The sequence below is a fragment of the Opisthocomus hoazin genome, chromosome 10, assembly GCF_030867145.1.
Source record: "Opisthocomus hoazin isolate bOpiHoa1 chromosome 10, bOpiHoa1.hap1, whole genome shotgun sequence".
NCBI lineage: Eukaryota > Metazoa > Chordata > Aves > Opisthocomiformes > Opisthocomidae > Opisthocomus > Opisthocomus hoazin.
Genome location: NC_134423.1, coordinates 16,670,718 through 16,693,089, shown reverse-complemented (window position 1 = coordinate 16,693,089; position 22,372 = coordinate 16,670,718). Strand labels below are relative to the sequence as shown.

Genomic DNA, 22,372 nt, shown 5'->3' with positions numbered 1-22,372 from the left:
ACTGCAGTTGCATATGATTGCAAAAAAACATACCCCATTTATGCAAACTTGTGTGTGCCTGTTGCAATCTGTGAAGTTCGGTTTAGGCTCAGATGCTGGACAGAGAGCACTGACACCATTACACATTCCTTCTCTTGCACAGTCAGAATCATTTCGACACTTATCAGTCTTCAGCTTGAAATTACACTGTGCAGTACAGCAGGGGCCTTGACTAGGGCTAGAAACAAACAGAAAACATGGATGTAAAGAAAAAGCATGAACGATTCCAGAAGAACTAATTGTCCTGAAGTATACTCAAACACTCAAGATATTTCTGATTTGAGCTAAGTAAAATGTGAGTTGAAAATATTTTTTTCCATCCCTTAAGGTAACAAAAGATTACTGCACTGACTACAGATTTCTTAGTCATTGTAGTAACCAATTAAACTATTTGCATTATATTACAAAAATAGTACAAGCACATTTTAAATTAGAATATCTAGAAAATATCATCACTTCAACGTTCATCTATAAAAAAAAACATTTAATTAGCAAGTTGGCAAAAATAATTCAGGAACAACCGATTGGTTTGATAGTATCAGTTTCAAGGTAACAAATAAGTCAAGATTTATCTGGCACCAAACAAGATCCATAAGAATCTTTTCTTCCTACTTTCTGCAGCCATACCACTTACATTGTTTACCTATACAAGAAAAGGGAAGGAGATAGGTCAGATCTTATACCAGAAATCTGTCAGCGTATAAACAAGTTTTGGGGGATGGAAAGATTTGTCAAAGACAACATATAGCTTCACTGGTCCTCCAAAACACTTGGCCTCCTGTTTTGTCAGACATCAAAGCATCTGAGCCCCTTGTGCTGTATCACCAGTTTATCTGCTGAAACAGCAGGAGACAATCATTTCTTTCTGAAGCTGTGTTTGAGTACATATGCCATTACAAGCAGCAGATAAGTAAAGGTTATAAAACACCGGTAATTACTTGATTAAAGCTAAGCCTCCTGAGTTCTCATCTCAAATTATTCTGTATCTCAACACTGTTGACAGTGTGCTTGTTGGCATTCGGTGGGGAACAGAAGATAGCAAAGACCTTCTGCAGGTCAAGATCTCTCCACTTTAAAATTAGTGCATGCTAAGAAAAATCACTCTTACTTCACACATGAAAGACTAAAAGATATATAAAGCAGTTGGACAGATAAAACACATTTTTAGGAAAACTATAGCAGCATGTTATTTAAGTGATCCATTCTTACGCTTGGATTTGCTTTACAAGTATTTGGAAAAATCTTTGTACAGCAAGATTTTCAGTCTTAATAGAACTGGAAAAAAGGGAATCCTAAAACAAAAGTGATGCAGCAATTCATATTTAAGACTGTTCCAGCAGGGCATACAGCTATACTACAGTCAGCTGAACACAAGAGAGCAAAGAAAGGAGGTTATGGTGGCACCTGGTGTGCTCAGAAGGAAGCAGCTCCTCACCACAGATGCAACATAAAACACAATCTCAGAAATCAATTCTGAAACAAGACAATACAAGGCCTTTATTTTGGCAGAAATAATAACAATTTGCAAGGAGAAGAGCAGGGAGAAGAGACATGCAAAATTATTGCACCTATGAAGTCACAGGAGATGGTCCTTCTACCATGTCTACACTGTCATACAAATTTTAACAGCAGATACTACTTTTACTTCTACTCCCAGGATGACAAGGATCATTTTTAGGGCAAGAAAGTTTAGTTAGAACAAAAGTTGAACTGGTTTAGATTTAAAAATAAGAGCAATTTACTCTTCATCTTTGGCTAAGCGTCTAACCAGATGTTAGGTTTATGTCTGTCTCTAGAGAGGAACAAAAGCTCACATCTTTCATGTGAAAAAAATTCACTTAAGTTTTCAGATGAGCTAAAAATTGAACATGTATCTTAAGTTACGGAACTAAAAGATAGAAGTTGACTGACTTCACTGCAAGTCTTATGATCTTTAAAAGTTCCTCTTATAAATCACTGTTTACACAACACTGCCAAGATACAAGGTGACTTAAAAACATAGTTTAATTTAATTTATAAAACAGCATTAAAAAACCCACAAAAAAACCCCCAAACAATCAACTATATCCTTCAGACATCTTCCAGTTACGCGATGCTGTAGAAACGGCACTAGGACAGGATCCAATTTCATAATATCCTCCACTATCCTTTGGGCAATTAATACTTTCCTGTACCTACTGTAAAAACAGCATCCTGGTCGTGGAATCACAAGTTTTTGCAAGACTTCTGCACAACACATTCCCGATAAAGATAACAGAATTTCAACACATATTTGTCTGCACTGAGTATTATGATATGTTAGCATTGATACAATCCAGTGCTGTATTATTATTATTTTATTTTTGTCAAAAGCTAGAGAACAGTCATCTAAGGCAAAGCAAGTTACAATTAGCACCAAGAACTGCATTGTGTAATTGTGCTTATGAACTTCTCACCGTACAAAGCTTTTTAAACAAAATAAATACTTTAAGAATAATGTAGGTAAACAGATTCAGGTTCTAAAATACCAATTATAGCTACCAATAAATCCCCAAAATTAAAGTGTACTGTAACAGACATGGAAAATACCTGCAGTATTTGCCTGGTTTTAACTTGCATTTTTTATCTTCTGATTGGTTTGCATCATAACAGCACTCATCTTTACACTGGTCACTGTATCCACAATCACACTGTTCTCCTTGTTCAACCAGTCCATTACCACAGATGGGTTGACCAGACTCTGAAAAAACACCAGTATATTTATGTACAAAGCAGTACAAAGAATATGCAACTAGACTTACAAATGTTAACATTGACTTGCAACAGCATCCAGCTAATTGAGTCTCACAATGCCTGATCAATCATAGAATCATTAAGGTTGAAAAAGACCTCCAAGATCATCAAGTCCAACTGTCATCCCACCACCACCAGGACTGCTGAACCATGTCCTGAAGTGCCATATCTACACGTTTTTTGAACATCTCCAGGGATGCGGAATCAACCAATTCCCTGGGCAGCCTGTTCCAATGCCTGACCACTCTTTCCGTAAAGAAATTTTTCCTAATATCCAACCTAAACCTCCCCTGACACAACTTGAGGTCATCTCTTCTTGTCTTATCATTAGTTACCTGGGAGAAGAGACCAACACCTGCCTCACTACAACCTCCTTTCAGATAGTTGTTGAGAGCAATAAGGTCTCCCCTCAGCCTCCTCTTCTCTAAACAATCCCAGTTCCCTCAGCCACTCCTCATAAGACTTGTTCTCCAGACCCCTCACCAGCCTCGGTGCTCTTCTCTGGACACACTCCAGCAACTCAATGTCCTTCTTGCAGTGAGGGGCCCAAAAGTGAACACAGTACTCCAGGTGTGGCCTCACCAGTGCTGAGTACAGGGGCACGATCACCTCCCTACTCCTGCTGGCCACACTATTCCTGACACAAGCCAGCATGACATTGGCCTTCTTGGCCACCTGGGCACACTGCTGGCTCATGTTCAGCCAGCTGTCGACCAGCACCCCCAGGTTTTCCACTGGGCACACTTCCAGCCACTCCCCCCCAAGCCTGTGGCGTTGCATGGGGTTGTTGTGACCCAAGTGCAGGACCTGGCATTTGGCCTTGTTGAACCTCATTCAGTTGGCCTTGGCCCATTGATCCAGCCTGACCAGATCCCTCTGCAGAGCCTTCCTACCCTCAAGCAGATCAACACTCCCGCCCAATTTGGTGTCATCTGCAAACTTACTGAGGGAGCACTCAATCCGTTCATCCAGACCATTGATAAATGATCCCTTCAAACTAGAGCTCAAGTCAACTTGCATTATTTGCTTGTCACTCAGTCTAGTCATTTCTACAATTCATTGAATTTTAAGCCTCTGAGTAAAAAAATTTCTGCTCATAGCAGTGGGAGTTACCTGTGCAGACAGGGAATCAACAGTGATAAGAAGAAGCTTTCTGCTAAGCCTCCAATCAGGCAGCATCCTTTCTTGCACTCCTCCTTTAACAGACTGTGAGGACCTTAAGGCAGAAGCTGATGGTACCAAAGCACTACACTACTACTCCAAAACTCAAACCTACTCACTGCACAGTCACAGAATATTTGTGAGAGTTCACACATCACAGACTCCATAAAGAAAACTTCCTGCAAAATACTTATGGTTTTTTAATGTTTAAATAGGATTTCCTGTATTTTAATTTGTGCCCCTTACCTCTTGTCCTTACACTGGGCATGACTGGAAACAGTCCATCCCCATCTTTACTCCCTCCCACCAGGCATTTATGAAGACAGACAAGAGCTGGCCCCCGCACCCCTACCCTTCTCTTCTCCAGACTAAAGTCTCAGCTCTCAAAGCCTCTCCTCCTATGTCAGATGCTTCAATCCCTTAATAATCTTTGTGGCCCTGTGCTGGACTCACTCCAGTATGTCCATGTCTTTCCTGTATGGGGGAGCCCAGACCTTGACACAGTACTCCAGATCTCAAATGAAATTCTTTACTTACACAATCTTTCAATAAACTAAAAGAATAAAAAGAGTAAGATAAATAAAAAAGTTAACTAAAAATTTATAAAATAATTTTCTAATTAAGCATAATAGTAATATCTTAGCCATTCTGCTTTCAGGATGACTAAATACATACCAACAAAACAATTATTTCTCTTTTTCTCAAGAACTTGGCTGATATTCCGAATACTACAGATAGAGAACTTGTTGTTGTTAAGTTTGTCCCCAGATGTAGCTCTTGCATACATGATATAATTGCCATTTTCCTTCTGTCCCAAGTTCTTGGACTCTCCTGGAGTGCACTCCATTCCAGAATCATGCTGCAAAACAAATATTTTAAACTTTCTATCAAGACAGCTGATCTGATTTCCTGCTATCTTTTTATACACGTGCAAAAAGTAACCTGATTTGGTAACCTTAACACACTGAGAATAAAAGGTTCACAAAAACAGAACACCATCTCATACTCTAAGGTTTCTTGGAATACAAAAAGTATACAGAAAACAAAGGCTTATTTTGGGTTTTTTGTTTAGTTTGTTGTTTGGGGTTTTGTTTTGGTTTGTTGTTTTTCCCCAGAGAACAGTAGCAAGTATCGAAGTCCTTCAGTTTTAGCTTATTTGCAGTCTTGGTAATACATACCCCAATGCATGTCGTGGAATTAATACTGACTCAAAAGAGTTGTCATCTCCTAAAAAGAGTGGCTTTATGATCACAAAAGGGTAATAAGTATTCTGTGGAATAAAAGCAGGAGGAGTTAACCAGCAGTCCGTTCTTTTTGCTTGCTTTGAGGGAGGTGCAAAGAGTTCTTCAGAGTACAGCAGCAGTCTGTTTCTGTTAGCCAGTGACTAGACCTATACAATATGCAGCATGATGAATGAACTGTTACAGGCTGGCGTACTAGCAATTAACAGACTGACAACATATGAAGTTATGAAGTGTAAAAGGAACTCTGATGTTGTTCTGATACATCCAACTTTCCAGAATTACAACCTATGTCTCCAAAAGAAGTAGGTAAGTTTTAAAATTTTCAACATAGTAGCGAGAACTGTATCATTTATTATAGTTTGGTAGAACCAAACATGTACTTTCACGTATTTCCACAGATCAAATGCAACTTAGAGTAAAACTAAAAGAGGTTTTCAGTTTCATGTGCTTCAGTTGTACTTGGAAGGCTTGTTCCCACTCAGAGCAGTGGTATAAGGGGTTATGTCAAGGCACTTGAAGAAAGCATTCACATTCATTTTGTAAGAACTTGTCATTCCTGTCATATCTTGACTTCATTTTACTTGCAAGAGTAGAAAGCTTACTTAAATTTAAAAATAAAAATGAAGAACACAAGCCAGAAAACTTTGTTCTCATCTCCAGCAAAACCAAAACCCTCATGTTTTCAGCTTGCTACAAACTAATCATGTCCCTAAATGACTAGGAGGCAATTTTGCTCTAAAATGTTGTTCTTGGTATCTTAATTCTCTCTACAATTTTCTTAGGTAAACTTGTAAGTATAAATAATTGAACATAAAGAAGAGCCAGTCCTTTTTTTTTTGTCGAATAAAGTGTCATCTTAATCAATTTTGCATTGATTCGTCCTCCTCTCTAGGATAAACTAAAATACATTTAAAAGATGTGTGTGACCGCAGTTTTCAGCAAAAAACAGGGAAGTTTTCAAGGAATAATAATAAAGTCCCTTTAGAAGAGATTGAACTAGTAGAAATAAACAATTCACAAAATCCACTGTTGCACCAGTGTTGCCAAATACTCCTAGAAAGGGACTTAGTTTGGCAATCTTTTTTGTTTGTATACAATGTGCATGCACATGCAGTCATGATCACATTTTCCCTGTTTACACTAAGTAAAAACTCCATTCGTAAATCACGCATTTCAAAATGGTTGAAAGTGAACAGATCAATAGCATTACTCACAGGTGAACCAAAGTTATGCCCAACCTCATGAGCAAAAGTGATGTGAGAAACCTTGGGAGGAACATGAGAGCCATAGTTCTGAACAGTGATGATTCCGGTGTTCAAAGACTTCTTCTTACCATCAGAATACAGTTTGCTCTTTTCACATATTCCGCCAGAGCTCCCTGCATTTAGACAAAAGTACAACAGTTAGTCATTTAAGAAAAGAAGTACTGTGTTACCTTTCTAGTGACATTTAGAATAAGAAACAGCCTGCCTCCTCAGTGGAGGCTTCCAGACGTAAGAGTTCTTCTGTGTAATTAATATTAACCCAACTTTGAAAGTAGATTAGATTTATCCACACTAATACTCTCGGCACTGAATGAATACATTCACACAAGAAGTTAGCTGTTTTAGAATAGCTATTAAGAGCTATTTTGGGCTTTCACTGCACAGACAAGCTCTGATATCATCATATCCGTAGTACAAGACTAGCAGGGTGCAATGTCTGATACAGGTAGCTTCAACCTACATCCCATTTGGATTTCATTACGTAAAAAAAAACCACCACCCACAGTAAAATCACAGGACATCCTCTCTCGTAGCAAGAGCATTTATATAAAATGCCTAAGATTAGATATATATCCTTTTCAGCAGAAGTGACTCATTTTTCCACTGTACAATCTAAAACTGAAAATGGTTTTGATGTGTGGGTTAATCAGACCCATATTTAGAAGGTCAACAATCAAGTGCACCACACACTGTTTGGAAAAGTCTCAAAATTGCGATTTGAATTTCACTGAATTTTTCCACAACTTGAGTTTATACTGAGGCATATCAATGTTCTAAAATTCAGCTATTCTACCACTAACATAAATGCCTAAAACACGCTCTAAAGAAGCTTCGTAGCCTTCTTAAATAAAATTCCATTTTAGTGAAATATCCCATTTAACCTATCTCAGTATGTGTATTAAGGATGAAAATCTCTCAAGGCAACTGATTTTTTTCTCAATTAAATTTAGTTTTGGAAGTGGTGTTTATGGAATGCACATTCCAATCCATCCTGTTGCTTGCTCAGTCTATTACTCTCGACTATTCACCACAGACCCAGTTTCTTCTTTACATAGGCCACTGTGCATTATTGTTCCTATAGTTCTTCCACAGTCACTACAGTTATTCTACACGGGTCCCTCCAATGTACTTACTACACGCATGGGTCCACTGATCTGCTACCCCTCTGAATACTCTACTAACACTTTTTTAGCATTTTAATCTCCTAAAAATCAGTCTGAGAGACTGTCACACCACAACAGTTCTCCACATGGCTCCAGTACCCTACAACAAACATGTACTTTCAAGGAATGTACACCAGTAAACAAAGCGAGGTTATAATGTATGGCTACATCTCATGAAAGGTTTAATGTTTCTTCCACAATTACTCAAACTCTGTTAAAGTTCTTGATAACATTCTCATAAAAGTATCCAGTCTCTTGCAAAGTCTGACATAACCTGTTGTTCTTCAGCCGAATTCCTTATCATATAGAAATCACTTGAGGGAAGAAGCAAGGGAAGACTGTTCCTTATGAATTTCTGATTTTGATTTCTATGGAAGTTTCCACAACTTGGAATTTGTGCTGAGCTATAATGAAAGAATTTGTAATTACTCAAATTTAAAGACTAACAACTTTCAAATAAACAATTTTATAAAACTAACATGTCCTATAAAACTAATACACCCAGGACAAACATCTCGACATGCTGCACACGAAGATCATTGTTTGATTTTTTTTTTTATTTTTTTTTTTTAACGTCAAGAGACATATTTCAGACACAAAATACATAACTAGGATGAAACTAATGAGAAGCAGTTCAAGAAGAGTCACACAATAATTACTCTGGTATCTCCCAGAAGATGATCTCACTGATTTTACTTGATTTAATAAATATATAAATAAAATTGCTTCCAATACTACCTAGAAAACCCAAGATTCTGCAGTGTAGTTCTACTACAAAATTCAAACTTCATAGTTATAAGCTCTGTTTGTATATAGCAGAAATACTTCTGTTACTTTACTGGTCACTCATACCTGTCATAAATAAAGAGCAATCCAAATCATACCGCCTTTGTCTAACAAAAGAAATATGTTTTTATTATTTGTTCATGTCTTACTCATCAGAAAGACAGCAAGACTGATTGAAATGCCATGATGTGCTGTTCATATTTTAAAAAAATATAAATGAAACCATAGCTAACAAAAATTGTAAGAAGTTGGTTATGAGATTTTTGTCTATTTGCTGTCAATACAAATGACATAGTTTCTACCTTTCTTCTTTGTAGCTACCTACAATACTTCATCTCATAGCACTGAAGGTTTGGATATTATTACCTGAAGGGGCTCCCACCCAAGCCAGACCAAGGACTCCATCATCAAAATCACGGTCTGTAAACACATAGGCCAAGCAATAATCGTCATGATTCTGTTCGGAGTTCAGTTCCAGAAACTTTTCCACACCAATGTTAGGAAATCTGAAGGGATTGGAAGAGTCCTTCTCATCTACAGTTGTGTTAATCTAAAAGTAAATTGAAATTAACTGTAAAACACAATGAATTTCTCACTTGACTTGTAAATACCAGCCGAGAGGCTTACTGCTGTCAATACCTTGTTATGTTAAACAGTTAAGGATGTTGCTAAAGATTTATAGGCCTTGACAAATTACTACCCCCGCATTTGGAAAATCAAGTTCTAAAATTAAAAAATTGCATTTATGTAGTAAATCTCCACTCTCCTATTTTTTGTTTCTTTTTCCTTTCCGTCAGTACCCAAAAGTTTGTATTTATCCTCTTAAATAATCACTTTTAGAAGGGACTTTCAACCTGGATACCCTTTATCTATTTTAGCATTAAAGTTCTAAGAGAACAATACAGTCTATTTGCCACACAGTCAACACTGGTCAAACATAAGAAGTTGATTTCTATAAAAACTGACTACATGTTAATAACAGAACTAGTAGGCTTTTGAGAATAAACACTAAAACCAAACCAAATAAATGGATCAGGGAATTATTTATTAGAGAGACACTTGCGTACAAAATTCCTAGCAATAAATGGTTACAAGTGAACAGCAACAGAACTTTTGAAGCCTCCAAGCAACATGAGTGAAGCTAAAAGTGTTTCCAATACAACTTACTCTTATTCGTTTCACCATGAAGCTGATATTACGGATTCCTGAGAAATCTGTTGACTGGTAAATTGTGTCAATCGCTTTGACATGGCTGGATATCTGTCAAAAATGAAAGTATCTACAGTTCAAAGATCTATGCACTACACTACAGGTGATATTAAATAGCAAAAACTGCAAAGCCTATACTTTTACATACAACATATTGTGCCATATGAACTCTAACAGGCCTTTTAAAATAAAAAGCTGATTGCAATTAATGGAAATAAATCACTACATAACACAGTAACTGCATTGCTGTTATCTGGCATGGTAGTTAAGTATTTTGCTGTTTGGTTTTTTTTCCCAACTACTCAGATACCTGTCTGTGACAATCATTTGATTCATTGCTACAATAAGACATCACTGTAGTTAAAACTGTATTCAAAGCCCTGTATTTCTTTTTTTGAGAAAAAAAATACTTGTTACAGCATTATTTTTTCATTTCTGGTAGAACGCAAATGTGCAAAAATTCATCATTTACCTTTTCCTAGAGCACATAGAAATGCTACCTCATTGAAAACCTGATTTTGGTAGTGACTTCAGAGCTTTGGAAAATGTCACTCGAATTGCATATGTAGAGCATGGTGAATAAATAGTAAAAGTGAGATCTGCAAGTGGCAGTGAAACTTCAGACTTCAAGAGAAGTATGTTGACATGCTAGTTATATTTTTAGCTAAACGATCAGCAAACGCAAACCAAAAATATTTTGCAGTTACTAGTATATTGGCAAATGAAAAGCATCTGCCTTTAGCTGCCACTGCTTTTTTAACTTTCCACTACATCACACACTATAGGAACAGATCTCAAGTGTCATTAGCTCACAGTGTTTTGAACTAAAATTTCAAATGCAAGGCTATGCAAGTGTTAATGCAGAGGCTTGGCAGGCTGTCCAACACAACAGAACTCTTCAGGAAGTATTTTTCTGAGTAAGAATTGAGAAAAGTCAGACTGCAAGTCTTGCTCAGAGGTGCTCAACAAAACACAACTGCCATTATCAACTAAAGGAAGCACAAGTGCCCAGGACTCTTGTCACAGATACATAGCATCTTTTTAGTGAAATACAAAGAAGCTGTTTCAATAATGCCAAGATCACTGGAACAAATGAAGCAAGACATTCTAAAGTAAATAAGCAATAATATACGCAATTAAATTACATGAAATTTATCAGAAAGACACAAATAAAGTAAAAGCAGATCATTTAAAACTAAGTGATTGGAAATACCTGTGCAATTACAGCTTCTCTTGTTCCATAATGCTTGTAGAACAGATGATCAGTCTGAACATACAGCTGGCATGTATTTTTTTCAGCCTGAGTGGCACGCTTTTTTCTCAAAAGCTGTGGACCATTGTTCTTAGACTCTTCAAAAGGCTTCTACATATACACAGGAAAGAAACGTATTTTGTAGTTCTACATGCTGCACTAGATTACCTAAAAATAGCGATGGATTTTTCTAAACACACCCCACTAATACAGACAGATTTTCATTCTTTTCTTTAACCCACAAAGTTTCATGTATCTTGAATTAAACTAAGTATGTTATAGCTAGTCTTCAAGTATGCCATCTATTTTTAATGATATCTCCGTCAAACCCTTCTATGCATTTCATTTTATATTTAAAAAGGCACTCAATGTGAAATAGATTTTTCCTTCATGTGATCTTTGGAATGCTTCTTTTTCATAATCCTTTTTTAAGATGAACAAATAGTTTAGAGAAAAAAACAGTGCTGTGCACCCTCCCTAACACAGGTTATTTCACACTGTCCGCTATCTTGGCAAACAGAAATACTTAAGCACGTCAGCATGAAACAAAGTGTACACTAAACATGAAGTCAAAATAATGCCTATTAGTCAGAGCAGTATCTGCTAACATACTTGCCTTTTGGTATTCACTGGTTGGTGGCCCACTCACTCCATGAAGTTTCACAAGTAAATTTTTGGGAAAGCATGTTATTGTTACCAGCACTGAACTGTATAATACTGTTGATAATTTCTGGAGTCACAATCTAAACAGACTTCAGGCTGCTGATGCTATTTACAAGCCATATTGCGTAGTTTTGTTGGCACATACTTAAGCGACACCACAGAATGATGCCCAAACTTCAAACAGCTCAGAACATAGATAATACTAAAAAAACCTCAATAAATGACTGTTGGAAAGTGTGGGGGGGGGGGGGGGGAAACCAAAACAAAACAAACCACAACAGTTTCATGACAAGTGGTACAAACCTGAAGGCAAAAAACTGCAGGACTCTGAACAGCTACGCAAGCCCCTTCCATAGCCCACTTACTTCCTATCTGTAGCATGCTGTAACCCTTTCAATCTTTTAATACTACCAGTAAGACCCTCCCACTCACATCACTTCATTTACCACTGAAAGCACTTGGATATTACAAGTGTGTTACATTAACATAACTTGAAAATCTAAAAGTTATTACTCTTCAAGGACCAGTATATTACTTAGAGATCAAGTGATCTTGAAACTCTTCTCAACTGCAATAAAGTATTTTCCTCATCTCAAGCTTGATTTCCACACTGATCTAAAATTCTAATTGTTGAAAAATTTGAGATCATGTAGGATTCATTAAGAGTATGAGCTAGCACATCTATGCTCTAGAAGCAACAAGCAAAAGAATTTAGAAAAATTATGTTAATAACAAACCTCTAGCAATAATTTAAGTACCTCACAATGTGGAGGGATGATCACTGACCAAAAGTAAGAGAGACAACACACAAGAAATAGGACATTATTACACTAATTTCTAAATCAACATAATCCATTAGCCTGTGTTGTACCTCTGTTGTTGGTTCTTCTATACCAGTCATCTGGTACTTCTGCATTCTTTCAAACACTGAATGATCTGCACAACCTCCTTGTGGTCCATATTTATGTGGATATTCTAAAAAGAGGAAGGCCAGGTTGAATTTTCAAATTCCAAGCACAAGTGCAAAATATGGCTGTATCACTGCAACTTACTCAGTTTGTGTCCAGTATAGCTCATGAGGTTTGAGGGAAGCATCCTAAGATTTATGCAGCTGTCTTCTTCATTAAACATTTCTACTAAGATACTTTCTTAGTTTTACAAACAGAACAAAACTGACAATTGCTTCTTAACATATTTTTCTTACAGATAGCAAAAGAAAATACAATGTGCAACGCCTAACATAAGAGTGAGAGCTATTATTTACACATCTGTACCTATTAGCTTGAACTAACAGCAGCCATAAAAAAAAAAATGAACTCACAATGGAAATTATTAGAGATCAGGTATACTAGAGACTGCTTGGATAAAAGTTTTTCATTCTACTTGGCAAACTAAAGCTAAGAAACCTTGCTAACATTCTATTACTTTATTCATCTCCCACAGAATTTTTGAAAGTTTTCGTATTGTGCAACTTAACTACCAATACGTAAGAACTGAAACTCTAATGATCCTTGGTTTCAAACTCAACTCTACAATTCTAGAATTACGAGCTTGTCAGCAATTTTATTTACAAGCTGAAATGCACAATTTCCATTCTGCATAAGGATGAGAGAAGAGTGTGTGTATGTATATATGCACTTGTGTAGATTTAAAATGTACAGAATTACAGATCACAAAATTTATAGATATATTTAAAACTTACAGGCAAAGTAAGACAAGACTGAAAAGAAACATTTGGTCACCTCCTTACGACATCTGATTGTTTAAATTCTAAATTCTAAAAACAAAACTGTAGTACTATCTGAGTACACATTGGATAAACACGCTGGAGATCCAAACTAGCTCAGTGAAAATATACAACCAGCTGCTGACACCAAGGGCAATTCTTTCACTACTTGTCAATGCAGATCTCATTGTACACATGAACGTGCTTCAGACATACACAGTTAGGTGCTGACTGTTAGTACCTACTGCAGATTTGTAAGCAAGCTCTACTTGCAGAAGCTTTCTCTGGAGATTAGAAGTTCTGAAGGGCAGAAGGCTCACCCCTTCAGTTTCTCTGCAGATTGGATCCCATTATAAATTGATGCCCCAGTAAGAGATAATGGAGTACAGATTATGAGAGCCACATATGTAAATACTCTTAGGAACCAGTTTGTGTAAGCCAAACCACAGTTTCACAATCACCTCAACAGGGTGCAGGTTTTGCCAGAAATGCATAAACTTTATCAAAGTTTGTTGTTCTTTGAGAGTTGTTGGTGAGTTTGATTTTTTGTTTGTTTGGCGTTTTTTTATTGTTGTTATTGTGGTTTGGATTTTTTTTTAAGATTCTATGATCCAGAATCACAGAGTAAATGGAACAGACACATAGGAGTAGATTTACAAAGCTTAAGAGCTGGCGCTGAGGACGTGATGTCCACACTATACACATTTCAGGGGTTTTTACCCTGGACTAGCTCTAGTCTGGTTCTTTGGAGTCAAAGCTTGTTAGCAGTTGGAGGACAGCTGGTGCACTCTTGAAGTATGCACTCTGGTACAGTTTCATCTGACAGTTGCCTTTAATTCTCTTTGATTCTCATACCTATTTCCTGCAGTCATGCTGTATGATACTGCTAAACTATTTCAATATACAAGGCCAACTTAAGATTATCTCCCTATGCCATTAAGCTCTAAACTTCCTATTTTGAACGTTAAAAGCTAGGGGAAAATTCAATAGCAAATGGGAATAGAAAAAAGTATATCCTTGGCATATAGTTAAACTTGAATTCTGAAAAATATATGAGTTTATGCTTCAAAATACCCAAAGATCAGATTCAGTAAGCTTAAAAGGACTGATCAAGAATAACAGCAGCCTTCCAACCTTCATTCCTATCAGTCACACACATTTACAAGTATTTGAAGAGATCATGTTTAAGACTAGGTTTTTTAAAACTAGTTAATGACAAGTGAGCCTAATTTAAACATAGTTAACACCCCCCCCCCCCAGTTGGGTCCTTTTTCTGGGTTCAATGTATTTCACTGCAACTGTAAACTTTGCTTAGTGGGAAAGAACCAGATTTAAAAGCACACTTCTTGGTAAAGACAGTTTCACACTAAGAGTTATCAAAAGACTATAGTTGGGTGTAAATAGTTATTCATTATCTCACTAGCAAATTAATTTTATCTACTATAAAGGTATTCATGTACAGTATTGTATTTCAAAATGTATTTCCAGTCTCAATTTTAGAGAATCTGCTGCAACATACAAAATCACTTTCCCTTTGGTCAACTTCATGCCTACTCTGATTTGACCAGTGTTTGCAATAAGATTATTAGCAAAATTTTGATATTGTGTGTGAGGTAATTTGTTTGGATTCTAATAAGGTTGTTTCTTTACATTACAAAGAAAAAAACCTTTTGAGGTAACTACAGTGGATGTGCAGTACTTAGGTTTTTGAAAAAATTCTAGACTTCTGAAGGAACCGGTATTTTCCTTTCGCTGTTTTACAGAAATGTTCATGAACTACTGTTATTAGAACCTTGTAAGTTTATTTAATGATTTTCTGCATATTAGTTTCCCACATTTCAATTTCTAGCACCACACAAATACCATTTTTGAACTGCTGTCTCATCACTTTCCTCCCAGTTGGTTACCCCTAGCACAGTGCCAGAAGAATGAAGAGAGAGGAAAAGTGGAAACAAAGAGTTGCTTTTGCTGTAAGCCACCTCATCAAATTTGATAGGCAATGTAGTGGAACACTGGCTTTTATTATTATTTCTATTAAATAAAAAGCACCGCTCACTTGCTGCTGAGGTCATCTGTACTTTTTGGGATCCTGTTTACTATCACTAGATTGGAGATAAGAGCGAAGGATTATAGATACGATCCTTACCTTCTCCATTGCCACCATCTTGTTTTCCTCCCAATACAGTACTAAAAAAAAAAAATTCTTGTGTATTGAATTTAACTGAAATTCTCATTACCCTCTACCTGATTTCACATCGCCAACGACTTATCTCTGCGACAAAAGCACATTGCACAAGGGCGGGAGTAATGGACAATACTGTCTCACCATTAGCATGCTTCTTCTACATAACACCATCATACCTTTAAAGCAACTCATGCAGGTGGTAAGTGCAGGAGTCCACAGAAATTAACTGGAAACATGACTGTACAGCATATTTTGCACCAGCACAAAATGCCATTTTCCGCTATCACCACACTTCTATTCATACTCTGTGGCATTGTGACAATTGACAAAACAGTACTGGAAATAAACATTCTCAGTGCATTACACAAAATAAGCAGTCTTTCCTCTGTATCATGTTTCCCAAAGAGGTTAGGAAACCCCTTAATACATTTTTAATACTGACTGCCTGCAATTCAAACAAATCTTTCTCACTTCAAAAGTAATAATCTAGTAAGAAACATTTTAAAAGCATGACAGTTAAAATTATAAAGAATTGAACACAAAACAGTCTTCAACGGCAATTGCCAAGGTTTTGCGTATGTTGGAAAAGACAAATCCCCCATGGGTAGATTTTAATCCACCCTCCTGCTAAACACAGGAGGCAGGTAATATAGGATAGTTCACTTTGGAACCATGTCTAGCTTTCAGAGAAAGCTGCAGACAAAGCTTCCTTTGCTGCATTACCCTCAAACCATGAAGGCAGCGTTCCCTCTTCATCTCTTGATGCTTCCTATTTCCACCATCCCCTGCAGCAGTTCCATTTCTGGAGTTCAGCAGGAACTACTTGGTGTCAGATTACTTGGACAGTTTTGACCCACACCACAGAAGTCTGCTCCATGCTCTTGTGATGCTTTTAAATGCTCTGAGAGGTACAGCCTTCTGCTAGCTCTCTGGGATCAAGAGGTTCTTAGCCTATCCCTACCGCAGCCCTGTGAATTAATCAAGAGAAAGCACATGCCTTTACCACAAAATGATTGCTTACAGTGAATGCAGCTGAGGAAAAACTAGAAGTCTACTTTCCATCAGATCTATAAAAGTAGAGTTTAATTACAGGATCAATTCTCTAGCTAGAGAAAATCCTCAGGCAAAGCAAATACTATATTTTTCTTTTCCTATATTGTGCAGTTTCCTTTTTTCCACTTTCCATTTTCGTACATTCGGACAGAACGTTAAAAAAAGTAAACAATAATAGTAGTAATAGTAATAATAATAAACCTAAACAAACAACAAAAAAACTTGTCACTTCATACTTTCTGACAAGGATATTTTATTCAAACTAGATGACAGATCATTAATACTGGCATATAACACTACAGATGCTCAAAATAAGAGGTTTTATCCTTTTTTTAGAAGGCACTATCTACCACAAAGAAATTCCTGATCACCTGGGTTTTTTTCTTCTACTTGTCAGTAAATAGTGTGATCTGTTAAGCATTTATGTTAACTACCTAACGGATACTGGATTTAGGTATCCGGGACAAGAATATGACATGAAACTTCTATTAAAAATCATGAAAATTCAGTTCTTCACTAGCCATAGAGATTTGCCCAATACTAGCAAAAGCAATAGCGTCAGAGTAAAATTCAAATTTAAGCAGATACAAAAAAATTCTTCTTGCAGATTTCATTCTAAGCAGTCTGTCACACTGCTCCCATGACAACTGCCAAGTAAACCCTCATTATTAAATTGACAACCACAATATGAAAAAAAGAAACCAAGTTCTCACTAATAATACATAGTTTGCAACAGTCAGTTCATTCAGCAGACAGGGTTTTGCAAAATTACAAAATACTTTCTGTTCTCAGTTGCATAGTTCTTCCAAGGCCATAAATTTAAATGGCCACAATCATTTTCCTGAAGGTCTGAACAGGATTTTCCTGTCTACTTTTGACCTGAGAAATACTGACTTTGTATTTTACAGTATGAACTCAAGGGTACATTTGAAGCATATATGATTTAAATAAAGTAAATATAGTTCCAATGAAATCCTAATCCTTAAAGAAAAGTTTCCAAAATATTTTAATGAAAATAACAATTTGCATCTTCTCAGCACTAAAACAGTTTCATCAAGAGTAGTTTAGAAACAAAAATCATTTAACTTGTGTTTTGAGTCATGAATAGAAGGCTGCCTTCCACTGGTCACCACATCCACTGTAACAGACAAAAGCTGCCTTATAAAGTTGACAATTGACAATTCAATCCCCATTTATTAAAAAATCTTTTGTCTAAATACCGAGTAAGAACTCATTGAGATGCTAATCATATGTTGCATTGTGATTTCTGAAAAGCACCAAAAAGCATATTGTTTCAAAAGGCTGAAACATGGGTGACCACAAAATATCCCAAATTAAAGCAAGGATGACTTCTTCTCCCTGTCTCTCCTGAGTCAGACACGTGAACATTTTTGTTGTTCTTATCCTGTGTAAGATACAAGCTGTTCGATTCCATTTCACAAGAGTTAGCTTTAGATTAGAGCAATAACAACAAATCTGCATGCTTGTTTTTATTTTTAAAGCCACTGTAAAGCTCAGCTTTTTTTAGTTTTTGGGGTTTTTTTGGAGCTGCAGTTCAATGCAAAAATAGCTCTCATGAAAGGCAAAAGAAATTTTAGCCTCAAAAGCACTATTCAGAAAGTGACAGAAGCAGTTGCATACTTCAGATATTTCAGACCCGAGAAATCCTAGAGGCATCTAGGATACCAAGAAAAAAAAGTTAACACTACACATCAAAATGCACGCACATCAGACTCTGCACTGAAAGCAACCAACAGGAGTGGCACATTTTCAAATAGTGCTGCTTCATCTTCACTCCTGGATGGGCTGTTTTCAACCATGCTGAGCAATCAGCAACGTTCACCCACTCAGCAATTTGGAAGCCATATTGTACTGCCTCTTGGAATAGATTTAGACAATCCCCTCTCAGAATCTGATTTTGTTTCTAACTCATGGTTTTGATCCACTAGATTCAAGAGGAAAAACAGCACAAGCCAACATACCATCATCTCAGCAAGTAAAAAAATAAAATACATATCCTGCTCCCACTCACCTTAAGATATTAATATGAACCAATTTCATCACTAGCTTTTTCCAGCTCTCAAGTGATCTATTTACTCCTCCAACAGAGATCACTTCTACAAAACAGCAATACTAATCTTCATAAAAATCAGACTATCTGCTTCTTCAAGATACACTTCTATTTCTGTCAGTCGTTGATAAGAGTGAAGAGTATTTTTAGTCACCACTATTTACAGCATAAGGAACTGGGACACGAGACAACCTTCCTTCTTGTCTCAGCCCTTGGAAACTGGGCGAGTCACTTTACTGCCTTATGTCGCTGTACTTCCTCCCTCCCTCTCTCTTCTACAACAGGGTTAGTAAAACCCTTTGTAAAGCAGACAGCAACTTATTTACAGAAAGTGCTACATAAGCAGTAATACAGTAATCCCACTATCAAGCGGTGAATTGAACTGGTATGTTTTATAGGTCTAGCTGAGCAAAGAACTTAAAAGTATGTGCAAATTATTCACAGAAATGTTGTTATAAAGACATATTTTATGGTTTCACATGAGGCTTTTGTAATTTTTTTTGTTACTTTCCCCCACTACTCTTCCGTTACAGCAGCAAACCCTGTAATACTCCAACAGCAGCTAGCAAGGCAAACTGCCTTCACAGACTTTCACCTGCAATGCTCTGTAGAGCTCAAAACTAAACACGTGCTGCAAGTCCTCTTTGAGAATCAAAAGCAGTATATAAAACGCTATCCTATCCAGTTACTTTATTCTTACATATGGGTCTTCTAAGCACCAGGAAGACACTAATTTAGTCAGTCAGAAAACAAGAGTAGTTCACAATGTACATAAAATTCAATAGCTGCATTCATTCAGAAGCTCTTTAAAATTATGCAACTTCTATTTGTTTTTGGGTTAATAATCATATTTACAGAATGGGGTAACAGGAAGGACAAACTTATCTGCTAGCTCACAGCAATTTTAACACACTCAAAGACAGCACGCATGTTGCCACTGAATGTAAAACACAGTAATTTCTAGTGATCTAACCCAAGACTCTTCATCCAATTCCAAACAAGATTTCAAACTCAAGTCTTCTAGGATTTGCATAATGGCCTGATGGGACAAATTTTTAAATGAAGTTACAGTTTAAATTGATTTTTAAGCAAGATTGAAGTCCTGCATAAAGTTAGCTTAGTACACACAACTTGTTAGCTTCATTAACCAAAAGGTAAGCTGAAAGTGACTCTCTGCCAACATCTACTTTGAAGGACTGAAACTTGGATTCACAACGTTATTGCAGTATTTTTGCGGTTCACCACAAAGTTACTTCAGCATCAAATAAAACTGACTTTTTTTTTTTTACAGCTGAAGACTGATCATACATAAAAAAGGCAGGTAGAGTGCAGAAGAAAACTCTGACGCATCAGTTCTGAAGACATAAAAGTATTCCATGGTACTTTCTCACCCTTCTGGGCATTTACAACTAAAGCTACACTTCCGTGGCCATACTACTTAATTTGGAGAGTATTCCCTGTACACTTCCATCAGTTACTGTGTAAAACAGGATATACTGGGTGCCACCACACCTTCTCAGCAGCTCTCTGAAGGCATCTGTAACCTACACATTCAGGGGAAGGTTTTATTTCCCACAAGTACCACCTTCACTAAATGTAGGTAAACACCTGAACTTTAACGCTCCTTTATTTTGCAGATCACAGGGAAGAACAATCAGTATGGAGCATTTTAAGAATGCATTTTTCAAAAGAAACATGTATCCATCAAGTAGAAAATACACTGCTTATAGAGTTAAATCTGACTGGTAAGGATTTATTAAAATGGCAGAATAAGGAAGATTCACTTTGGTTTGTCATAAATCTCTTTCACACCATAACTGTATACGAATGACCTAAGGACAGCATGATTCACATTGTCATATGCAAGCCAAGGTCTCATTTGATGCTTACAAATGGCTTACAGTTTTTGACACTTAATAAAAAAGAATTATTTCATCTGTAGCACAAAATGAAAGTACTCACTGATATCATCTTCATGATAAATAACAGAGTGGAACGGTAGAGTTTTGTCCTTAATATATCTCTCTGTTGGCTCAATGTAAAAGGTCCCACTGTGAGTTTGGATGAATCCTTCAAATTTTCCATCAATAACAGACCCATGGCTAAGACTTCCCTGCTCACCTGTTAAGGGAAAAAGTGCATTAGTTTTTTCATGCCTTTCTAAAAGTCTTCATTCCTGTACAAACTTCAAGCATACACTCTAATCAAGGTATTAAGCAGACAATGCTAAACCATTGCATAATTATCCTGATTGTGCACCAGTTCTGAACAGCTATATGAATTAAACAGTAATAAGTTTCTGAGTAACATCAGTAAGACATTCTTGCAGACAGTTTGCATCTGAATTTTCAAGACTAAGATTATTCAACAGGAAGACATACGGTTATTCCAAAATCACAGTTACTAAGTTCAATAGCTTCCTAATCTGGTGCATAAATGACATGTTTAAAGAGCACATAATGAAGAATTCAAGTCCGTATTTTAAAGCTGTCACATAAACAGCATGCAATACTCTATCCAAGTCCTGTACTTATATATCTTTTCATACAATTTTTAAAAAAAAAGAAAAAACATCAGAGTGTATACTGAACTTTGAAACCTTTCAAACAAAGATTTCCCTATATTCAATACACCCATTCTTCTCTTCAAGCAGAAGTCTCTTAAAACTGTAGCTAGGTTTAAATGTGGGATGGAGTGAATTTGCATGTGAAACAGTCATAATTTGGAAAAGTAAAACTGTCAAAGTTTGATCATTAACAGCTACAACATGAAGCATCCCCTCCAAGCCTTTTCCATAAAAAGGATGAAAGATTACTAAAAAAAATGGTTAGCTACTCCTTCCCTGAGGAGGGTTCAGAATCACACTATCAAATTCTCAGAACTGCACTCATCATTACTCATCATTACTAATTTCTAATTAACAATTATCAAGAATGTTATAAAGTTCACACACAGTACTGAAATTTGGAAAAAGTATCTTAAAGATACGCTGTACAATTCTTTAGAGAGATCACTAAAAAGTAGGAATAGGCTTTGCAGAGCGCTAATTTTAAGACATTCATAAGCGATCCCAGATTTACTTCAGACTATATTCTATTAGAATGTGCATTAACATCCTGCATATGTATCTTTGAAAATTTCAGAGTACTTAGAAGGAGGACTCTTGATATGAATGGAAATCAAGAATCAAAAGCAAACAGTTTGTTTACTCAACTCTAACTTTACTCTTGATCTTCACGACAAGTATAAAGTTGGGTTGAACTGAGAAATACAATAAACAGGATTAAAAGAAAATGTAGAGCAAGCCCAGTGAGTAGTTTCATGTGGATCCTTTAATCTCATCCCTCAGCAATACGGAAATAACCAAAAGCTTTCCTGAAATGATTTCACAAAATAATAAAAAAAAGGCAACAAAAGACCCCTCACACCTTAAAAGTCCTCTGACCTACTTAAGCCCACTGGTAAATTGGTCTACCTAGATGCTAAGCATGTATACTTCTTTTCACAGTTTAAAACGGTAATATCGTACAGTCTTGAAGTGACTAATAGAGATCTTCAGGATGCAGTCAGATTCCTTTCAGAACCAAACAGCCTGTATAAAGAGGAATAGAGAGTCTTCATCCTTCTCATCTGCTTTAAAGTCCCCTTTTTAATCAATTTTGTCTTTTATATTTACTGAAATCCGGTATATTTAATGCCTTAAATTCCTTTAAGCTAAGAACAGTACCTGATTTTTTTTTTTAATGCAGACAGCTTTTTCTTTTTTTTTTTTTTATGCTTCAG

At 36.5% G+C, this 22,372-nt stretch overlaps 1 protein-coding gene across 1 annotated transcript in view; it reads right to left on the bottom strand.

The window, feature by feature from the left end:
* ADAM10 (ADAM metallopeptidase domain 10) overlaps nucleotides 1–22,372 on the bottom strand; it is a 53,043-nt gene that overhangs the window by 5,247 nt on the left and 25,424 nt on the right. Inside the window, exons 4-12 of the mRNA XM_075431787.1 lie at nucleotides 20,552–20,710; nucleotides 12,426–12,529; nucleotides 10,853–11,002; nucleotides 9,598–9,690; nucleotides 8,797–8,980; nucleotides 6,431–6,594; nucleotides 4,648–4,831; nucleotides 2,608–2,758; nucleotides 34–217 (exon numbers count right to left, since the gene is read on the bottom strand). Of these exons, the coding sequence (XP_075287902.1) occupies nucleotides 34–217; nucleotides 2,608–2,758; nucleotides 4,648–4,831; nucleotides 6,431–6,594; nucleotides 8,797–8,980; nucleotides 9,598–9,690; nucleotides 10,853–11,002; nucleotides 12,426–12,529; nucleotides 20,552–20,710 (1,373 nt within the window). The remainder of the gene's footprint in view (nucleotides 1–33; nucleotides 218–2,607; nucleotides 2,759–4,647; nucleotides 4,832–6,430; nucleotides 6,595–8,796; nucleotides 8,981–9,597; nucleotides 9,691–10,852; nucleotides 11,003–12,425; nucleotides 12,530–20,551; nucleotides 20,711–22,372) is intronic.